The 15,326-nt window shown below is 46.8% G+C and overlaps 1 protein-coding gene across 1 annotated transcript in view; it reads left to right on the forward strand.

Moving 5' to 3' along the window:
- Positions 1-15,326, forward strand: part of LOC149285747 (uncharacterized) — a 46,760-nt gene that overhangs the window by 30,423 nt on the left and 1,011 nt on the right. The window contains exons 8-24 of the mRNA XM_089494832.1: positions 887-1,022; positions 1,174-1,278; positions 2,216-2,272; positions 3,276-3,344; positions 3,936-4,025; positions 4,274-4,383; positions 4,730-4,768; positions 5,904-6,456; positions 6,645-6,761; positions 8,098-11,649; positions 12,629-12,776; positions 12,975-13,092; positions 13,174-13,333; positions 13,529-13,639; positions 14,116-14,202; positions 14,560-14,722; positions 14,868-14,953. Coding sequence (XP_089350958.1) covers positions 887-1,022; positions 1,174-1,278; positions 2,216-2,272; positions 3,276-3,344; positions 3,936-4,025; positions 4,274-4,383; positions 4,730-4,768; positions 5,904-6,456; positions 6,645-6,761; positions 8,098-11,649; positions 12,629-12,776; positions 12,975-13,092; positions 13,174-13,333; positions 13,529-13,639; positions 14,116-14,202; positions 14,560-14,722; positions 14,868-14,953 — 5,701 coding nt within the window. The remainder of the gene's footprint in view (positions 1-886; positions 1,023-1,173; positions 1,279-2,215; positions 2,273-3,275; positions 3,345-3,935; positions 4,026-4,273; positions 4,384-4,729; positions 4,769-5,903; positions 6,457-6,644; positions 6,762-8,097; positions 11,650-12,628; positions 12,777-12,974; positions 13,093-13,173; positions 13,334-13,528; positions 13,640-14,115; positions 14,203-14,559; positions 14,723-14,867; positions 14,954-15,326) is intronic.

A 15,326-nucleotide genomic window follows, 5' to 3' on the forward strand; every position in this document is an offset into this window, starting at 1 on the left:
AGGGGGGGAGAGAGAGAGAGACGGACAGAGGGGGGGAGAGAGAGACGGACAGAGGGGGGGAGAGAGAGAGAGACAGACAGGGGGGGAGAGAGAGAGAGACAGACAGAGGGGGGGAGAGAGAGAGAGAGACAGACAGAGGGGGGGAGAGAGAGAGAGAGACAGACAGAGGGGGAGAGAGAGAGAGAGACAGACAGAGGGGGAGAGAGAGACAGACAGAGGGGGGGAGAGAGAGACAGAGGGGGGGAGAGACAGAGGGGGAGAGAGAGAGACAGAGGGGGAGGGAGACAGAGACAGACAGAGGGAGAGGGAGGGAGAGAGAGAGAGACAGACAGAGGGAGAGAGAGAGAGAGAGAGACGCGGAGAGAGGGAGACAGACACAGAGGGAGAGCAGAACCGAGAACGCGTCGGGGCAGATACTGCCTTTTCTTTTCATCCAGACGGTTCATAGAGACATTCTTGGATTATGTAAAACCGCTGTTTCTGTGCCTTTTTAAGAATAATTTAACACAATTATAATTGTTACATGGCTTCATTTAAGGCAGAATTTGCCTTGTATACAGCGCTGCGGAATATGACGGCGCTATATAAAAGCCGTTACATGGTCAAGTGCTCTCCTCCTATCCCTTTTCTTTATTCTTGGGTCTTGTGCTGGCAGGAGACAAGCATTAGAAAGGGTTTGTGGTGGGTCAGGGGCTGGCTGAGAGTGATGTGAGCTGTAGGTGTTGTAGAGACGTGTGGTTTCCCTGCTGTGGCTTTGTACGGTTTGTGACTGCTGATTACGATATAAATCGTTGTGTTTTGGGGTATTCGTTTCCGCCGCTCCCCCCCGATGCTGTGTTCTAATGCTTCCGGTTGTAACGAGCGCGTCTCGCGTTCTCTCTTGCAGGCGCTCTGTTGTCATTGAGAAGTTTGAGGCTCTGGACATTGAGAAGGCAGAGAGCATGGAGACGAGCTGTCCGGCCGCCTCCAGTGGCGAAGCCCGCCAGGGCCGCAGCGAGAAGCGATCCTTCCCCCGGAAACGGGTAAACCTCTCTGAATTGCGGTACAATGTAGCCGTGTGTAACCAGCTCTCCCCCAACTCTCCTTAAACAGAGAGCAGGTAGTAAATATTCAGCGGCTGCACTGTCGGGGTAGGAAGGGAGTTTTACATTGGTACTTTTCCCTTCTTTACAGGACGAGTCCGGCGTCGGCTCCATCCCTGATGTTTCTGCCTCCTCTATGTCCCCGTACCGCCGAGCAAAATCCTTGGACCGCAGATCCACCGAGTCGTCGATGACAGTGAGTAGCAGGAACGCTGCGGATGGGCAAACATTTTTTGGATAATCCCCCCCCCCCCCCCCCCGAGACACTTGCCTTCTCTGTTCATTGAGTCACGGGTTTCCCTGAGAAATGCAATAGAGTAAGGAATAATGGTGATTTGCTTGTCTAGGGAGATGTTCTGTTCGGATTGTTTAGCAAACATGCACCTGTTTTAGAGATTCCATAAGGACAGGAGGGTCTCGTGTTACAGCCCTCTGTTTTGGGGCAGTTAGAGGGGGGAGCTCCTGTCTGCCATGAAGATATGCGCGGTATGCCTTCCTTTTACTAGAAGCCCCCGGCCCCTACATAGCGTGCCCGGCACGTTGGCGCCTTAAGAAATGCAGCTGCGTTTGGGTCCTGTTGCTATTTAAACCGGGAACCGGATTCCTACCCAAACCGTCGGGGGAACGAGCGATCGGATACGGTTTGCACGTGTATTTTTTGTGTATTTTTATACGTCGAGCGATGGCAGGTATTCTGGTGGCCCTTATCATGTGACATGTTCGGTGTATAAGAGACACGGCGGAGGGGCCACACAGACATCCCTGGGATGAGACTAGATAGGAGAGAGAAGGTACGACTCTGTGCCCCCCCCCATCTCTATTCTACACCAGCCTGGCTCGAACAGCATAAACATGATGCTGATTTTTATTTTTTTGGAGAAAAAAAGATTAAACTTCGATGTTTGGGGATAAAAAGGATCTATTGAAGAGTTTTTTTGTCCATCGGATTAATCATATTTTTTCCTGGAAGAACGTGCTGAGGATATAGCAGTTAATGCGCGTTATAATTCTGCCGTAATAAATACGGTGATAATCCTGGCCTCTGCTTTTTATTCTCCAGTCTGTTGTTTAGTTTGGGTTCTGCCCGCGGGGGCCGACACTGATTATTAATAATATTATAATTCTGTTTGCAGCCCGACTTGTTGAATTTCAAGAAGGGATGGCTTACCAAGCAGTACCACGACGGGCAGGTGAGTGAGAGCCGGCGGGAGGCGGATTCTTGGGCGTAGATTTGAGGTAGTTTTCATGCTACCGGACTGCGGAGTGATGTCATAAAATGTGTGTTTCGGCTATGAAGTTGCGGTAGATTGTAGCGCGCAGATAGCGTGAGATATTCACTAAAATCTTTCCGTGGTCTGGCTCGACGTTTCATCGTCCCTTTAAATGGAAGATGGCTTTGTTGTATTATTGCAGGAACATGTATCATGTTTAATGTCAGGGTAAATGCGGTAACTGTATGACTGGCACGGGGGCTGCTCTGTAAGAATCCAGAAAGCCAACATTAAAGCAAACCAGAAAACGTGCTACTCGGCTTACGTTTGAAATGCTATCCGTGGGAAGACCGCTGTGTCCTGTTTAATGGGACCCGGCGGGAGAGGCTGATCAGCTGCTGTTATGTGAGCTGGAAGTTATTCCGACTCTGTTTACAAGCAGAGACGAGGGGACGAGGCTTCCGACTGATTACATCATAACCCAAAAATGCCTGCCAGCTGCGTCACCCTGGACGTGGGGTGACCCGCCATGATCGCCGCGTGTTACATGTTTATATGTGTCAATGCGCCTACATTCCTTACTCCGGCTTCCGGCATGTACAAATAAGATGTGCTTGTTGACCTCGCCTGTGCCTGGTTTAGTGATCATTATTCCAGATATTATCCAGTTTCTCAGGTTATAGGGTTTCTTACGCTTTCATTCTTTCGCCGAACTGGGGCAGACGTTTCTGCTACCGAATGAATCCAAATCCCAGTTGGATTGCAGACGTTATCCTTGGTGTCCTAGGACGGCGACGAGGGGCAGAATAAAGCACAGCGCCGCCTGCTGGCCAGAGCAGGGCCCTCTTCTCCTTCCGTACCAATATGTCTATTTTCACCTATTGTAACCGCGCTACAGAAAATGTAATGTAATGCGGTATAGATCATGCCTGTAGACCCCAGTAAAGCTTTTACCGTCTCGCTTTGCTTCCCTGTCCTTTAGTGGAAGAAGCACTGGTTTGTGCTCACGGACCAGACCCTGAGATATTACCGGGACTCCGTGGCGGAGGAGGTGAGTTAACGCTCACTGGAGCCCCTCGCTCGCCGCGCGTCATCTCCACTTACCCTGCAGAGTGACTCCCCAGCAAACTCTGCCCAGAAGCCATTCTTTAGTTACTTCAAATATTTTTTTTCTGAATTGCATTAGCTTTCAAAACTTAGAGGCTCTAGAAGAAGAAAAGCCTTTCTTCGTCTTGGAAACCTGTAATGGTTTGCAGTTTAGTTGCCAAATGTGCTCGTTTTCGTTCCACGGCTAGCACTGTATAATTCTGTATCTCTGTAAATTGTGGAAATACCGTTAATTTACCGTTTGTGATGTTGGCAACAGTAGCAAACAGAATATTCTTTGTAAAATAGCTGTTAAACACAGGCCTCTTACTGTTACGGAACTACAAATCCCACAATCCTTTACTAGCCAAATACCAGTTCAGTGCGCGCATCGTGGGTATTTGTAGCCCATTAAAAGGCCGATGTCCGTATTTAAAGCTGGCTTGTTGGATTGCGCCCCTGTTCCTCTGCATCGTCTTTCTGTCGGGAGCGTCATCCTCCATCGCTCCCTCCGTGCCCGAGACGCCCCCCGTTTATCTGCCTTTTGTTTGTTTAGGCTGCCGACTTGGACGGAGAAATTGACTTGTCCACTTGCCACGATGTTACGGAGTATCCAGTCCAGAGAAATTACGGATTCCAAATCCACGTAAGAGCCAAAAAATATATTGCTTTTTTTGTACCCGGAGCCTTTCCTGCGGCATCAGAATGATAAGCGGAATATAATTTGTCAGAACTCTCTATGCAGGTCACACTTAATGTATGATTCTAGCAGCGCAGGCACTCGGCGGAGCAGTAATGGCTCGGCCTTTGTGCTCTCTGTGGCCCGTATGAGATGAGTTGAGGTCCCGCCATTGTTGTTCCGCTCTGAGAGTTGATTGATTTGGGTTCTTTCAGACTAAGGAGAGCGAGTTCACGCTGTCTGCAATGACCTCGGGGATCCGCAGAAACTGGATCCAGACCATCATGAAACACGTGAGACCCAGCACAGCCCCGGATGTAACCAGGTGAAGCCCTGAGCCGCGTTTACCCCCCAATGACACTAAAAACTGCAAGACTTAATAATTCTAAGCGTGTGCGTGACGTGCGTGACATGCCACCTGTGTATCCGGAACACAGTCTTCTCTCTACTGTCCTTTCTCTCTACTTTTTAAATCTCTCATTGCTGCTCTGTGGTTACCGTATCCCCATCTGCAACTTTCTTTCTCCTCCTCCTCGGCGTCTGTTATCCATCAGTTTCTCTACCCGCTGCTGTCTCTTTTCATTTTGCTCTTTACATCTGTCATCCTCTCTCTCCGCTTTTTCTCTCCTTGTCTCACTCCTCCATTTCTTTGATTTCCATGCCTACCTCAGGAAAAGCTTCCCCCTCTCGCTCTCTGTACTGAGGCCCAGGTTGGAAAGCTGTGTTCTCTCCTGTATTAACGTCCTGTGGTTTGTATTTGTAGTGGTTCACTGCATGCTTTGCTTCTGAAGGCTTGTCGTCATCGAGGCTTAGGGGTGACCTTCTCTGAGATTGTAGAATAGGTTCTGGGGCGCACAACAAAATCCGGCCTTAGAAGTACTGTGACCTTTCTGGTCTTTGTGACGTAGATTGGCTGTGCGGGTTGTGTAGATGTTGCGAGCAGTAATTCAGGATTCATAGGGCGCCTGTGTATGTACCAGCCTTAACACGCTCGTTGCTTGAATCAGCCGTACAGCCGGTGTCCCAGCATGGCTGGCTTGGTGTGATGAGTGGCGCCCGTTTGGGTCAATCATTAAACACAAAAGAAACACGCGAGGCTGAGTGTGGTTACTACCTGTCAGCCGGACTTGCATGGAAATCCTGCAAACTCCACACTTTATACTCGTATTCGTATATAACGCTGAGCGCATGTGTACTATGCATGCCGGTTCATTATACGGCTCTGCTTAATTTAACCTTTTCAGTACCGCGAGGGGTATGAACTCATCACTCTCCAATGTGTGTGTGGGTCCGGCCACTGCCAAAGGGGATAATAACCTACAAAGATGGAGGTTATTTTATTGCTACCTTTTGGGGTTAGAAGCAAATAAAGTGATCACACAAGAAAATATATTATCAGGAAGGTCAAGAAATCCCCCTACATTCTCGCACTCAGTTTGGGGATAAATCATCATTTGGTAGTGTTACCTCACACCATGAAAGGTCCATGATGAGTTACCAGAGGGTAGCACAATATTAAACGCTGCGCCTGTCCCTCAGAAAGGGATCTGCACCCGCCATATCCTTGAATATCTCTCCTCTCCTTTATTGTGGAGTCTTGTTATTGAGAATTTTTTCCCCTGAATGGCTTAATGTGATCCTTTGTTGGTAAAAGAAAACTGTTGATGTGTGAAGACATCTCCATAGTGCTTGCTTTCCAAACACCGTACTGCCAGTCTTGTACTTTTCCTCCTTCCCCAATTTTCGGAGTCTCCTGAGGTGCCGGTGTCTGAGATGCTCAGAGCCAATGTGTTGCATAAGGCCAGATGTCCACTAACGTTGTATCTGTGTTTGTTTTGTTGGCAGCTCTCTGCCGGAGGAGAGAAGTAAGGTCTCCTCTTTCAGCCCCAGCTCTATGCCGATCGACAAGCTGGACTCCTCGGAACATTCCGACGCCGACGTGGAACAGAAGAGAAGCCGGGCTCGGGAACGGAGAAGGGAAGGACGTTCAAAAACTTTCGACTGGGCAGAGTTTCGACCCATGCAGCAGGCGTTGGCTCAGGAGAGGGCCCAAGCCATGAAGTCCATCTCTTCGTACGACACTACAGATTCTAACAGTGACCTGGGAGAGCTTGAGAGGGAGCGAGCGCGCAGGAGGGAGGAACGCAGGAAGAGGTTCGAGAGCTCGGACTCCGTGGAGGAGTCCACAGTGGAAGATACTTCTCGCATGGAGATTGACAGGGGACTTGCATCTGACTCCATGGACATTCGGCCAAATGTCCAAGTGGAGATAGAGCAGCGATGGCAGCAAGTGGAGACCACCCCCTTGAGAGAAGAGAAGCAGATTCCCATATCCCCTCTGCCCACCGGCCCGCAAAAGCACCCCTCTGAGGACATTGTTTCCCTACTGGAGAAGCAGGTAAGAGATCAAGGCTCCTTATATATAGATTTATAAGATATAATGTGACATATACAAGTACGCTCTGTACACAATGTGCGTGTCCGCATTTTGAGTAGGAAAGTACCTTTTTATAAGCACATGAGCTTTTATTTTCCAGCGATAGACTATGGAATCGTACAGAATTTTTGACTCCTTTGTCTTCTCAGCTTGAGCAGAGTCAAAGGGAGGTTTCCGATCTTCTAGCCGAGAACCTTGTTCTGCAGCAACGGCTGAAGGAAGCCCTGGAGCAGCAGCAGAGTGCGAGAGACGGATATGTGTTACAGGTACCTGGACGCCTCCATTGTATCTGATAAACCCCTTGGCTGCCATGGGTCACCGTGCACAGAAACCTGGCAGCCAAGGTGTTTACCTGTGTAGAGTTAGTACTGACTTCAGCACATCCCTGCGCATGCATCTGTTTCCAATACCTGGCATCACACGGGTATTTATCTCTGAAAGTGGCACTCAGCCTGACCCTCACACCTGAATATAGCATCACTCACACTCCTAATCAACAAACGGCCATTACACTCTTCGACAAGGCATTGCTTAGCATTCCAACCCATACACATCCAGCCACAAAGATGAGTTTTAGTCCCAATTCTCCATTTGGTCTACCTCCATGTGATCCTCCCATGGACAAGCCAGGTGCCACTGCTTTATTCAGCTTCAGTGCTGGGTGCACTCAATCGGTTCCCTCAGACCTCACTCCATTTTGGTCCCGAGTATGTGAGGAACCTTTCACTGAATCTCAACATGTTCTTTCTCTGAATTTCTTCTCGGTGATCCTAATGCACCTTTTAACCCCTCTCTGCTGTAAACCTGAAATTAGGTTGGATGGTTGTAGTCACTAACGCATCTCAGTGGCTTATAGTGCATGCTGTAATTTTTAGCATGGAATACATTTAATAGTTCACTGAGTGTCACATCTATGGCCTTTCTCCTACCAGCGTTTATAAGATTTAAGCAGGTTCAGGCTCAATTCTTCAGCATCTGGCTGGCTTCTTCAGCAGTTTGTGTACGGTCTGCATGAACGCAATCCGTTATTCTTACTTATTTTCTTTCCGTGCATGGCTGCCATCTCACGGTCTGTGATTTTGTATTTTATTTTTACTTGCCGAGTATCTTTTGTTTGTTTTTCATTCTTAATTTACTTTGTGTCTTACAAACCTATGAGAATAAAAAATCCTTCTGTGTTGTGTGTCTTTTTGTTTATTTTGTACCGCTCCTGCATGTTCTAGGAATGCATCATTTCCGTTAATCCTCATCTCGAAGACTAACGTAGAAAATATTTTTGTGTTTTAGAAAACGGTATTCAGCCGTCAATGTGTTTCTTTTCTTTACCCGTCAAGCTCTTTTCCTTCTGTTATCTCCATGTAGTTGCCTTAGATGTTTTCCCGTTTGTTTCCTTTTAATGCACAAATTACTCAGCCAATAAGAATTAGCCATAAATTAATGGTTAAAAAAATATTCTTCCCCTCAAAAAAAACAAAAAACCTTAAGCAGCAGCCGAAGAGGCAAGAAGGTTTTTGATATGGTCCATGTTGACCAGAGGTGTGACACTCAGACGTGGGAGATGGAGAGTGTTACTAATATCAGTGTTTAATTAATTTCTTTAAGAGTGAATTGGCAGATCCCTCATCGGACGCCTGGGAGAGACTTCACAAGGTCAACAAGGATCTTCAAAACGAACTGGAGGCGCAATGCAGACGCCAAGAGCTTTTCAACCATCAGATGCAGACCCTAAAACACAGTTATAGCGAAGCAAAGGACACCATCCGGCACCACGAGGCAGAGATTCTCAGCCTTCAGGCGCGACTGAACAGCGCATCTGCCGACCTGTCAATAAAGGACCAAGCGCTGACAAAACTCAAAGCTGACTTGAAAAGTGAGAAAGATAAAGCCAAAGAGATGCTAGAAGAACGACAAAGCAGTGAGGCAGCTCTGAGCTCCCAACTACAGGCCACGCGGCAGAAGCTGAAAGAAGCGGAGTCTTCACTTTTGGAGAAGAAGCAGGAGTTGCGAGAATTCGAAATGGAGCAGGTTCTCCAGAAAGACTATCAGAAGGAAGCTCAAAGGCTTCAGGAGAAGGTGGAAGATCTCAGAGCTGAGCTGGAAGCAAGCGAGCAATCACGGGTCCTGACCGAAAAGAGACTCCAAATGAACTACGAGGATCTGCTCGGGAGTTACGAGAAGGAGAAGCAGCTTCTGCTGCAAAACTTTAAAGAAACCGAAGATAAGCTTGTGGAATACGAAGATCAGCTGCAAGAGAACGAGCAGCTGATGGAGATCCTGCAGAAGGAGAGGCTGAATGCAAACGCGGAGTCCAGCATATTAGTCCATCACCTGGAAGGGCAGTTGGCCGGAAGGGAGTCCAGAATTCATAAACTTGAAGACTACGTCAAAGAACTGGAGGCAGAACGGGACCGGTTAAAATCAGCATGTCAAGAAATGGCCGTCCAGATGGCTGTGAATGATACAGAAACCGTCCACTTGCAGGCCAGACTTCGGACGCGAGAGGAAGAGTACCATGACTTAAGCTACTCTTTGGAAGAGGCTTCCAAGAAACTGCAAGAAGCATTGAGACAAAAGAAAGAGGAGATCAGGAACATCTCAGATGCCCACAGAAAGGTGGTGGAGAAGAAGGACCAGGATATCAATGAAGCACTTATTAAGATGGCAGCTTTGGGGAACAGTTTGGAAGAGACCGAAAAAAAACTGAACTCCAAAGAAAAAGCTCTACAAAGATCTTACAGTCTTAACACAGAGTCACAAGCAATAGAATTTGAAATTCTCTGCGTCCAGTTGGAGGCAGCAAAAAATCGGATTGCTGCGTTGGAACAGAGTTTGAGCGTTAATAAGGGTTGTGCAACTGGTGAGAAGCTGGCAGCAGACGACCTCATGGAAACAGGTCAGGGTGCTGCATATTCCTCATTGAATACTGAGGAGACCTGTAGTTCCACGCTTTCCTCCGAAAAAGAGATGGACACAGGAGCCAAAAGGCAGAGGATACGTTTCTCCAGTATTCAGTGCCAGAAATATGCGCACGTTGACGGCTCTGAAAAGACATGGACCGACAGCTCTTCCACTGACACAAGCCTACAGGTCTCTTTGGAGGTCACAGCTCAGGACCAATGTTTTAGGCCTAGTTATTTTGACAAATACATTTGTGCAATCCAGTCCCTTGAAAGTAAGCTTCGTTTAACAGAGGCAAAGCTCAAAGATATAAAATTCAATCTGGAGATTAAGGAAGCTTTTAATCAGGAGACCATGACTAGCCTACACAGTCAGTGGGCTAGGGCAGAGTCCAATCTTCGGGAAGAACTTGAGGACAGTACAAGACAGGTCAGCGATATGGAAAAGCAGCTGGAAGCAGAACAAAGATCTGAACTAGATCAAATGCTGTCCATAGAGGTACAGAAAGACTTGGTATGCTGTTTGGAAGCATGTAGAAAATTGCTGCAAGACCTACAGTGTTGGGGAGATACTGTACAGCTTGGCTCTTCAACCCTGTCCAAGATTGGGGCCGTCCTGTCCAACACTGTATGTTTTCTTCAGCAGTTTCTACAACGCAAGACATCCAATGAACAATATTCTCCCGTTGTCCCCACTAGTGATAGGGCAACCTTGGCAGAAATGTGGCCTTGTAAAGACACGGTGCAACTCCTGTCAGAAAAAATAGATTTTCAGGCAAAGTTGATGAACAAATTAGCAGGGGTTTTAATAGACGATAGCTTTCCTGAGCCTTCCGAACCAGAGGACAAAAAGGACAGTGAGGATTTCAGAGTGGCATCTCTGATAGATATGTTTGCAAAGAAGGTAAAACTAGGAAGAGACTTTTGGAGCAGGGTTGAAAGGCTTGGAGGAGCTGTTAGAAACACTGACGTTGCTGATGAGGCTGAAGCAAATACTTGGGATCGTCAAGATCTTTTACGGACTCTTGCAGAGAACACTTTGGTCAACGCTGAGCTGGGCTTTACCTCTCAAAAGTTGGACTTCTACCTTAACCGTGTAAAACTGCTTGAAGCTGAACTACAAAGAACAAAAGCCGCACTTGACCAGAAATGCGTGTTGGAAGAGCAGACGATGGATTACGGACCTCTGGATTTTGACAATGCCCTACATCTTCCGCCTGTCTCAGAGCGATGCAAAGCTTCCCGGTATGTGGAAGAGTCAGGGAATCTCGAAGGATCGACACGCAATGTGCTTGTGTCTTTTCAGGAGGAACTCTCTAAACATTTAAAAGAAAAAGCAAAAGTCCTTCAAGGAATTTCTCATGCTTTAATGTCTATGCAAACTACAGGCGTCCAATGTGGTGATGTTCAGAGTCTGTTGGAAGTCTCCCAAGAGCTGTCTCTTCATGCTAGTGACTTTCCATCTTTTCTTGTTGAAGATGCTGTAGTACAGGCTCAGCTGCAATACGTATGCTGTAAAACCAGATTCGAATGTGAGAGGGAGATGGAAAAACGGGTGGCCAGTCTCTGCGGAGTTCATGCAGAGACTCTTGCGATGATGCAACAAGAGTATCGGCAGATATTACAAATAAAGCAGGATGAGCTCTCGGGCATGGTGGAAAGAGAGAGGACAGCTGCCGTAGGTGTAGAGCAGAATCTTGGAGAAGCAGAGGCTTGCTTCAAAGAGAAAATATCACAGGTCGAGAGCAGTTACAAAATGGAGATACAGAGCCTTACGGAAAGCTGGACAGAAAGAGAGGATTTTTTGAAAGCAGAAAGCGTGGAGGCCGTTAACAAACGTAGGGTTTTAGAGCAGGAAAAGCAGAACTCCGAGAGAATCCACATAGAGCAGATCAGAACCTTAGAGGCAAAATTCCAAGAAAAGATTCACGAGCTAAAAAGTACCCACAGAGATGAAATCAAGGCTCTGGAGGATAGATACACTCTCGGTATCCACCGGCTGCAAGAGACCCTGGACATCTACCAGAGAGCGCACCCAGACATGCCGTCCCCAGGAGATGAGACGTCTCCCGTGAACCCGTTAGGAGCTCGTCCTGACGCAGCGGCAGACCTGCACTCCACTAATGTTCTGAGAGAGCGGATTCTAGAGCTGGAAGCTCAGATGGACGAGATGAGAGCAAAATTAGAGAATAAGGACCTTGAAGGGAATACGTCCGCTCTGAAAGAGAAATACCAGGCTGATTTTGAAAATTTAAAGGTCCTGAAACTGGGTTCTGTTCTTAGACTTTATCCTGTGATTATTTTCCCTTTGCTGTTAAATGCTGCAGTGATATTCAGGATACCATAACGATCCTTTGCTTTATTTATTTTTTATTTAGTAAATTGGAAGCTCTTTACATATTATATAGATATATACACGCATTATAACAAATTCACACTCCGCACGGTGATTGTGGCATAAAAAATACACATAAACGGAATGATATTTATTAAGGAGACTTTTACGGAATCCTGCAAATCTAGCACATAATATGCTGGAAATCCAGAATCCACAGATTAATAATAATAATAAATAACCTCAGGGCATGTCCAGTTTCTTTGGATGTTTTCCTGTGTTTATTGCCAAACACGCTTAGATGTTAGTAAGGATTAAAGGTTCTTTAACTTCCCGAGCCTCTGCATAAATAGACGGCTGTTAAACGACAACTCCCATCATTCTTTATCAGCCATTTGAGAGGCTTATGAGATTTGTAGCTCCAACAGACTCTGTCAAGGCGAATGTTACGTAGTAGCGAGGTTAAGGTCATGGTGCATCGTTTATCAGACGTAGATTCCTGCGCATGTATGGAAAGACTCCACCTGGGGTTACTTAATGTATATCAACCATTCTAATTTTGCCCTTTTGGAGGAAAAAGAATATATGAGCAGGCATGGAAGGTTTTAACATTAAGTACCGCTGCACCACAAAGGCTAGCGCTTACATATCCAGCCCCAGTCTGATGGAAGCAGTTTTTCATTGTATTATATTAAATCTTCAGTATATTTTATATATAATAAAATTAATTAGGAATCTCTCCTGGTTTATTTTCCAGCTCTCCTTTCCTGATAGCCCATTTTGGCTGCTCTCACAGCATTGTCCACGTCTCGTCTCCAGACATTGATCTGTGGGTCTGGGATTATGTCTTACTGCCCCAGCGAAAATAAACTTGTATTAAAACGAGTCGTTTTGTTTGCAGGCCACCTGCGAACGAGGCTTTGCAGCCATGGAGGAGACGCACCAGAAGAAGTTAGAGGATCTGCAGAGGCAGCACCAGAGAGAGCTGGAGAAACTCCGAGAAGAGAAGGACCGTCTGCTGGCCGAGGAGACGGCAGCAACCATCTCAGGTAGAGAAACTTGGGGTGCCGCGCATGCTTTATCGGGTCACTTTGAGGAGGTGTTGCCATTGTTCACTTGCCTATTGTCTTGGTATTTTACCCATCATTGTACCTGGAATTGTTTCTGCAGAAAGCTGGGATGTAGGGAAAGCTCAGCTGTTTAAAACTGGCTCTGTGCTTTATTGCTTTACCGTCTGTGTTCCGTAGCCATCGAAGCCATGAAGAACGCGCACAGGGAAGAGCTGGAGAGAGAGCTGGAGAAGAACCAGCGCTCCCAGATCAGCAGCGTGAACGCGGACGTGGAGTCCCTGCGCAGGCAGTACCTGTGAGTTATGCTACATGTCGCCCAGTCACCTTCTGTTCTTCTACATGTTATATTTACAGCTAGTTTTCCGTTTCTTCACAGGGAGGAATTGCACTCCATACAGAGGGAGCTGGAGGTCCTGTCTGAGCAGTACTCCCAGAAGTGCCTGGAGAACGCGCATCTGGCTCAGGCACTGGAGGCCGAGCGCCAGGCCCTACGGCAGTGTCAGCGCGAGAACCAAGAGCTCAACGCTCACAACCAGGTGACATATTCCACAATCCCTGAGCCGGGCAGAGACCCCAAAGCATCAGCAGATGATTGCTGGGAGTTTAAATCTGTTATGTTTTGGAACGTTGCCCTTATACTGCACTTGTTTGTGTTCTCGTTTGCGTTTATGTCACCCCGCTGTTTATTTTGATGCAGTTCTGTACAGCTTTTCCTGTATTTTGGCTTTCAGGAGCTAAATAATCGTCTGGCCTCTGAGATCACCCGGCTGCGAACGCTAGTAACCGGAGAAGGAGGGGAGATATCGCCTCTTACACAGGGGAAAGATGTCTACGAGTTGGAGGTACAGGACTCGTTAAGCTTTCACACATTCTAAGTTTATTCACCGGAATAAAAAGGTGGTTTTAAATTGGAAAGGTTCACATGGTGCCATGATGGACCCAATAAAGGAGAAACATTATTTTACATCATGCAGGCATGGAAATAGGAATAAAAACATTAAACCATTGGCACGTCTGCTGGCAATTATGTTTAAAAGGTTAAAATGATCCTTTGTGCCCCTAGATCTTCACATAACCACTACTTCGCTCCCCCACTCGGCAAACACTCCTTTCCTTCTGCAATTTATGGTAAACCATGTACATTTGCAGTTTATATGAAAAATCGGTGTAAATTATGCATTTCTGCAGATCTAGAAAAGTTATCTAGATCTAGAAAAGTTATAGAGATTCCGTCATCTGTAACCAGCACATGTATGTATTATAGGCATATTTAGCATCAGGAATGACTGAGATCCAGCTGACTTTCTTCTCTTTCCAGGTTCTTTTGAGAGTGAAAGAGTCTGAAATACAGTACCAGAAACAGGAGATTAACTCGCTCAAGGATGAACTGCAGACAGCGCTGAGGGTACGGGGACAGCAGCTTCGTCAGCTTTTAAGATGTCAAAGCAGAGATTCTGTTCTTGTGTGTTTGCTTGAGAAGAAAGTAGCTAGTGTTACTGCGCGAGCCACGGATAGCTAATAGACGCTACCTTTTAATACCGAAAGATGATGGATAGGCCTGAGAGCTTGTATATTGTACAGCGCTATGGAATTTGATGGCGCTATATAAAACAATAAAAAATAATATATGCCAGGATACTTTACTATGCTTTCAGGTTGTTGTGTTTGGCTGCCCCCTAGTGGTATGATTTCACTCTTGCAGTCTGATGACTGTTGACAAAAAAAAAAGCATCCTTAAATGAATCTCCTTTTATCCTTTTAGGACAAGAAATACACCAGCGATAAATACAAGGATATCTACACAGAGCTGAGCAACGCGAAGGCCAAGGCAGAGTGCGACATCAGCCGTTTGAAGGAGCAGCTGAAGGCGGCCGTGGAGATGTTGGGAGACAAGTCCCCTGAGAGTGCGTCGGTGTCTGGATATGGTGAGTGGTGGAACCCCCCAGTCGAATGACCGTCGGTGATCACCGACCCGCTTTTCCCGTTACCCCTGCCGGGCAAAAAGATGATTACCTACAGTCCAATCCGCTAAAACCCCAACTCTCATAGTCTCTCTCCTCGTTCCCACAGATATCATGAAATCAAAAAGTAACCCAGATTTCCTGAAGAACGACCGTTCCAGCATCAACCGACAGCTGCGGAACATCAGGTCCAAGGTGGGTCTGCCGTGTCCCGAGTATCCAGCAGGTGTAGGCAGCGGTTTAATGTTTTTTCTGTTCCATTGATACAAAGCAGCGGGGCTCCAGTGTATTATTTTTGTACATATCCTTTAAAAGCAGTTTTAGATATTATTATGGTAGCAAAGGATGCTCTTACAGGCCCTCTCCATCATGTCTTTGTCTGTTGCGTTTTTCTGTCCCAGTTTGTTAAAGATGCTCTGGTTATTAGGACAGGGGCCGTCAGCCTTCACCTGCTGACGGACTACAACACCCGTGAAGCTCCGGCCGCCAGGAGCTGGGGCGCTATACGTTGGTGTACATATTGTCATATATAAGAGAAGCCCTTGTCTCTGCCTTAAGGACCGTTTTT

The sequence above is a fragment of the Sceloporus occidentalis genome, unplaced genomic scaffold (genome assembly GCF_023333645.1).
Source record: "Sceloporus occidentalis isolate IW3139 unplaced genomic scaffold, rSceOcc1.0.p SCAF_76, whole genome shotgun sequence".
Lineage (NCBI taxonomy): Eukaryota > Metazoa > Chordata > Lepidosauria > Squamata > Phrynosomatidae > Sceloporus > Sceloporus occidentalis.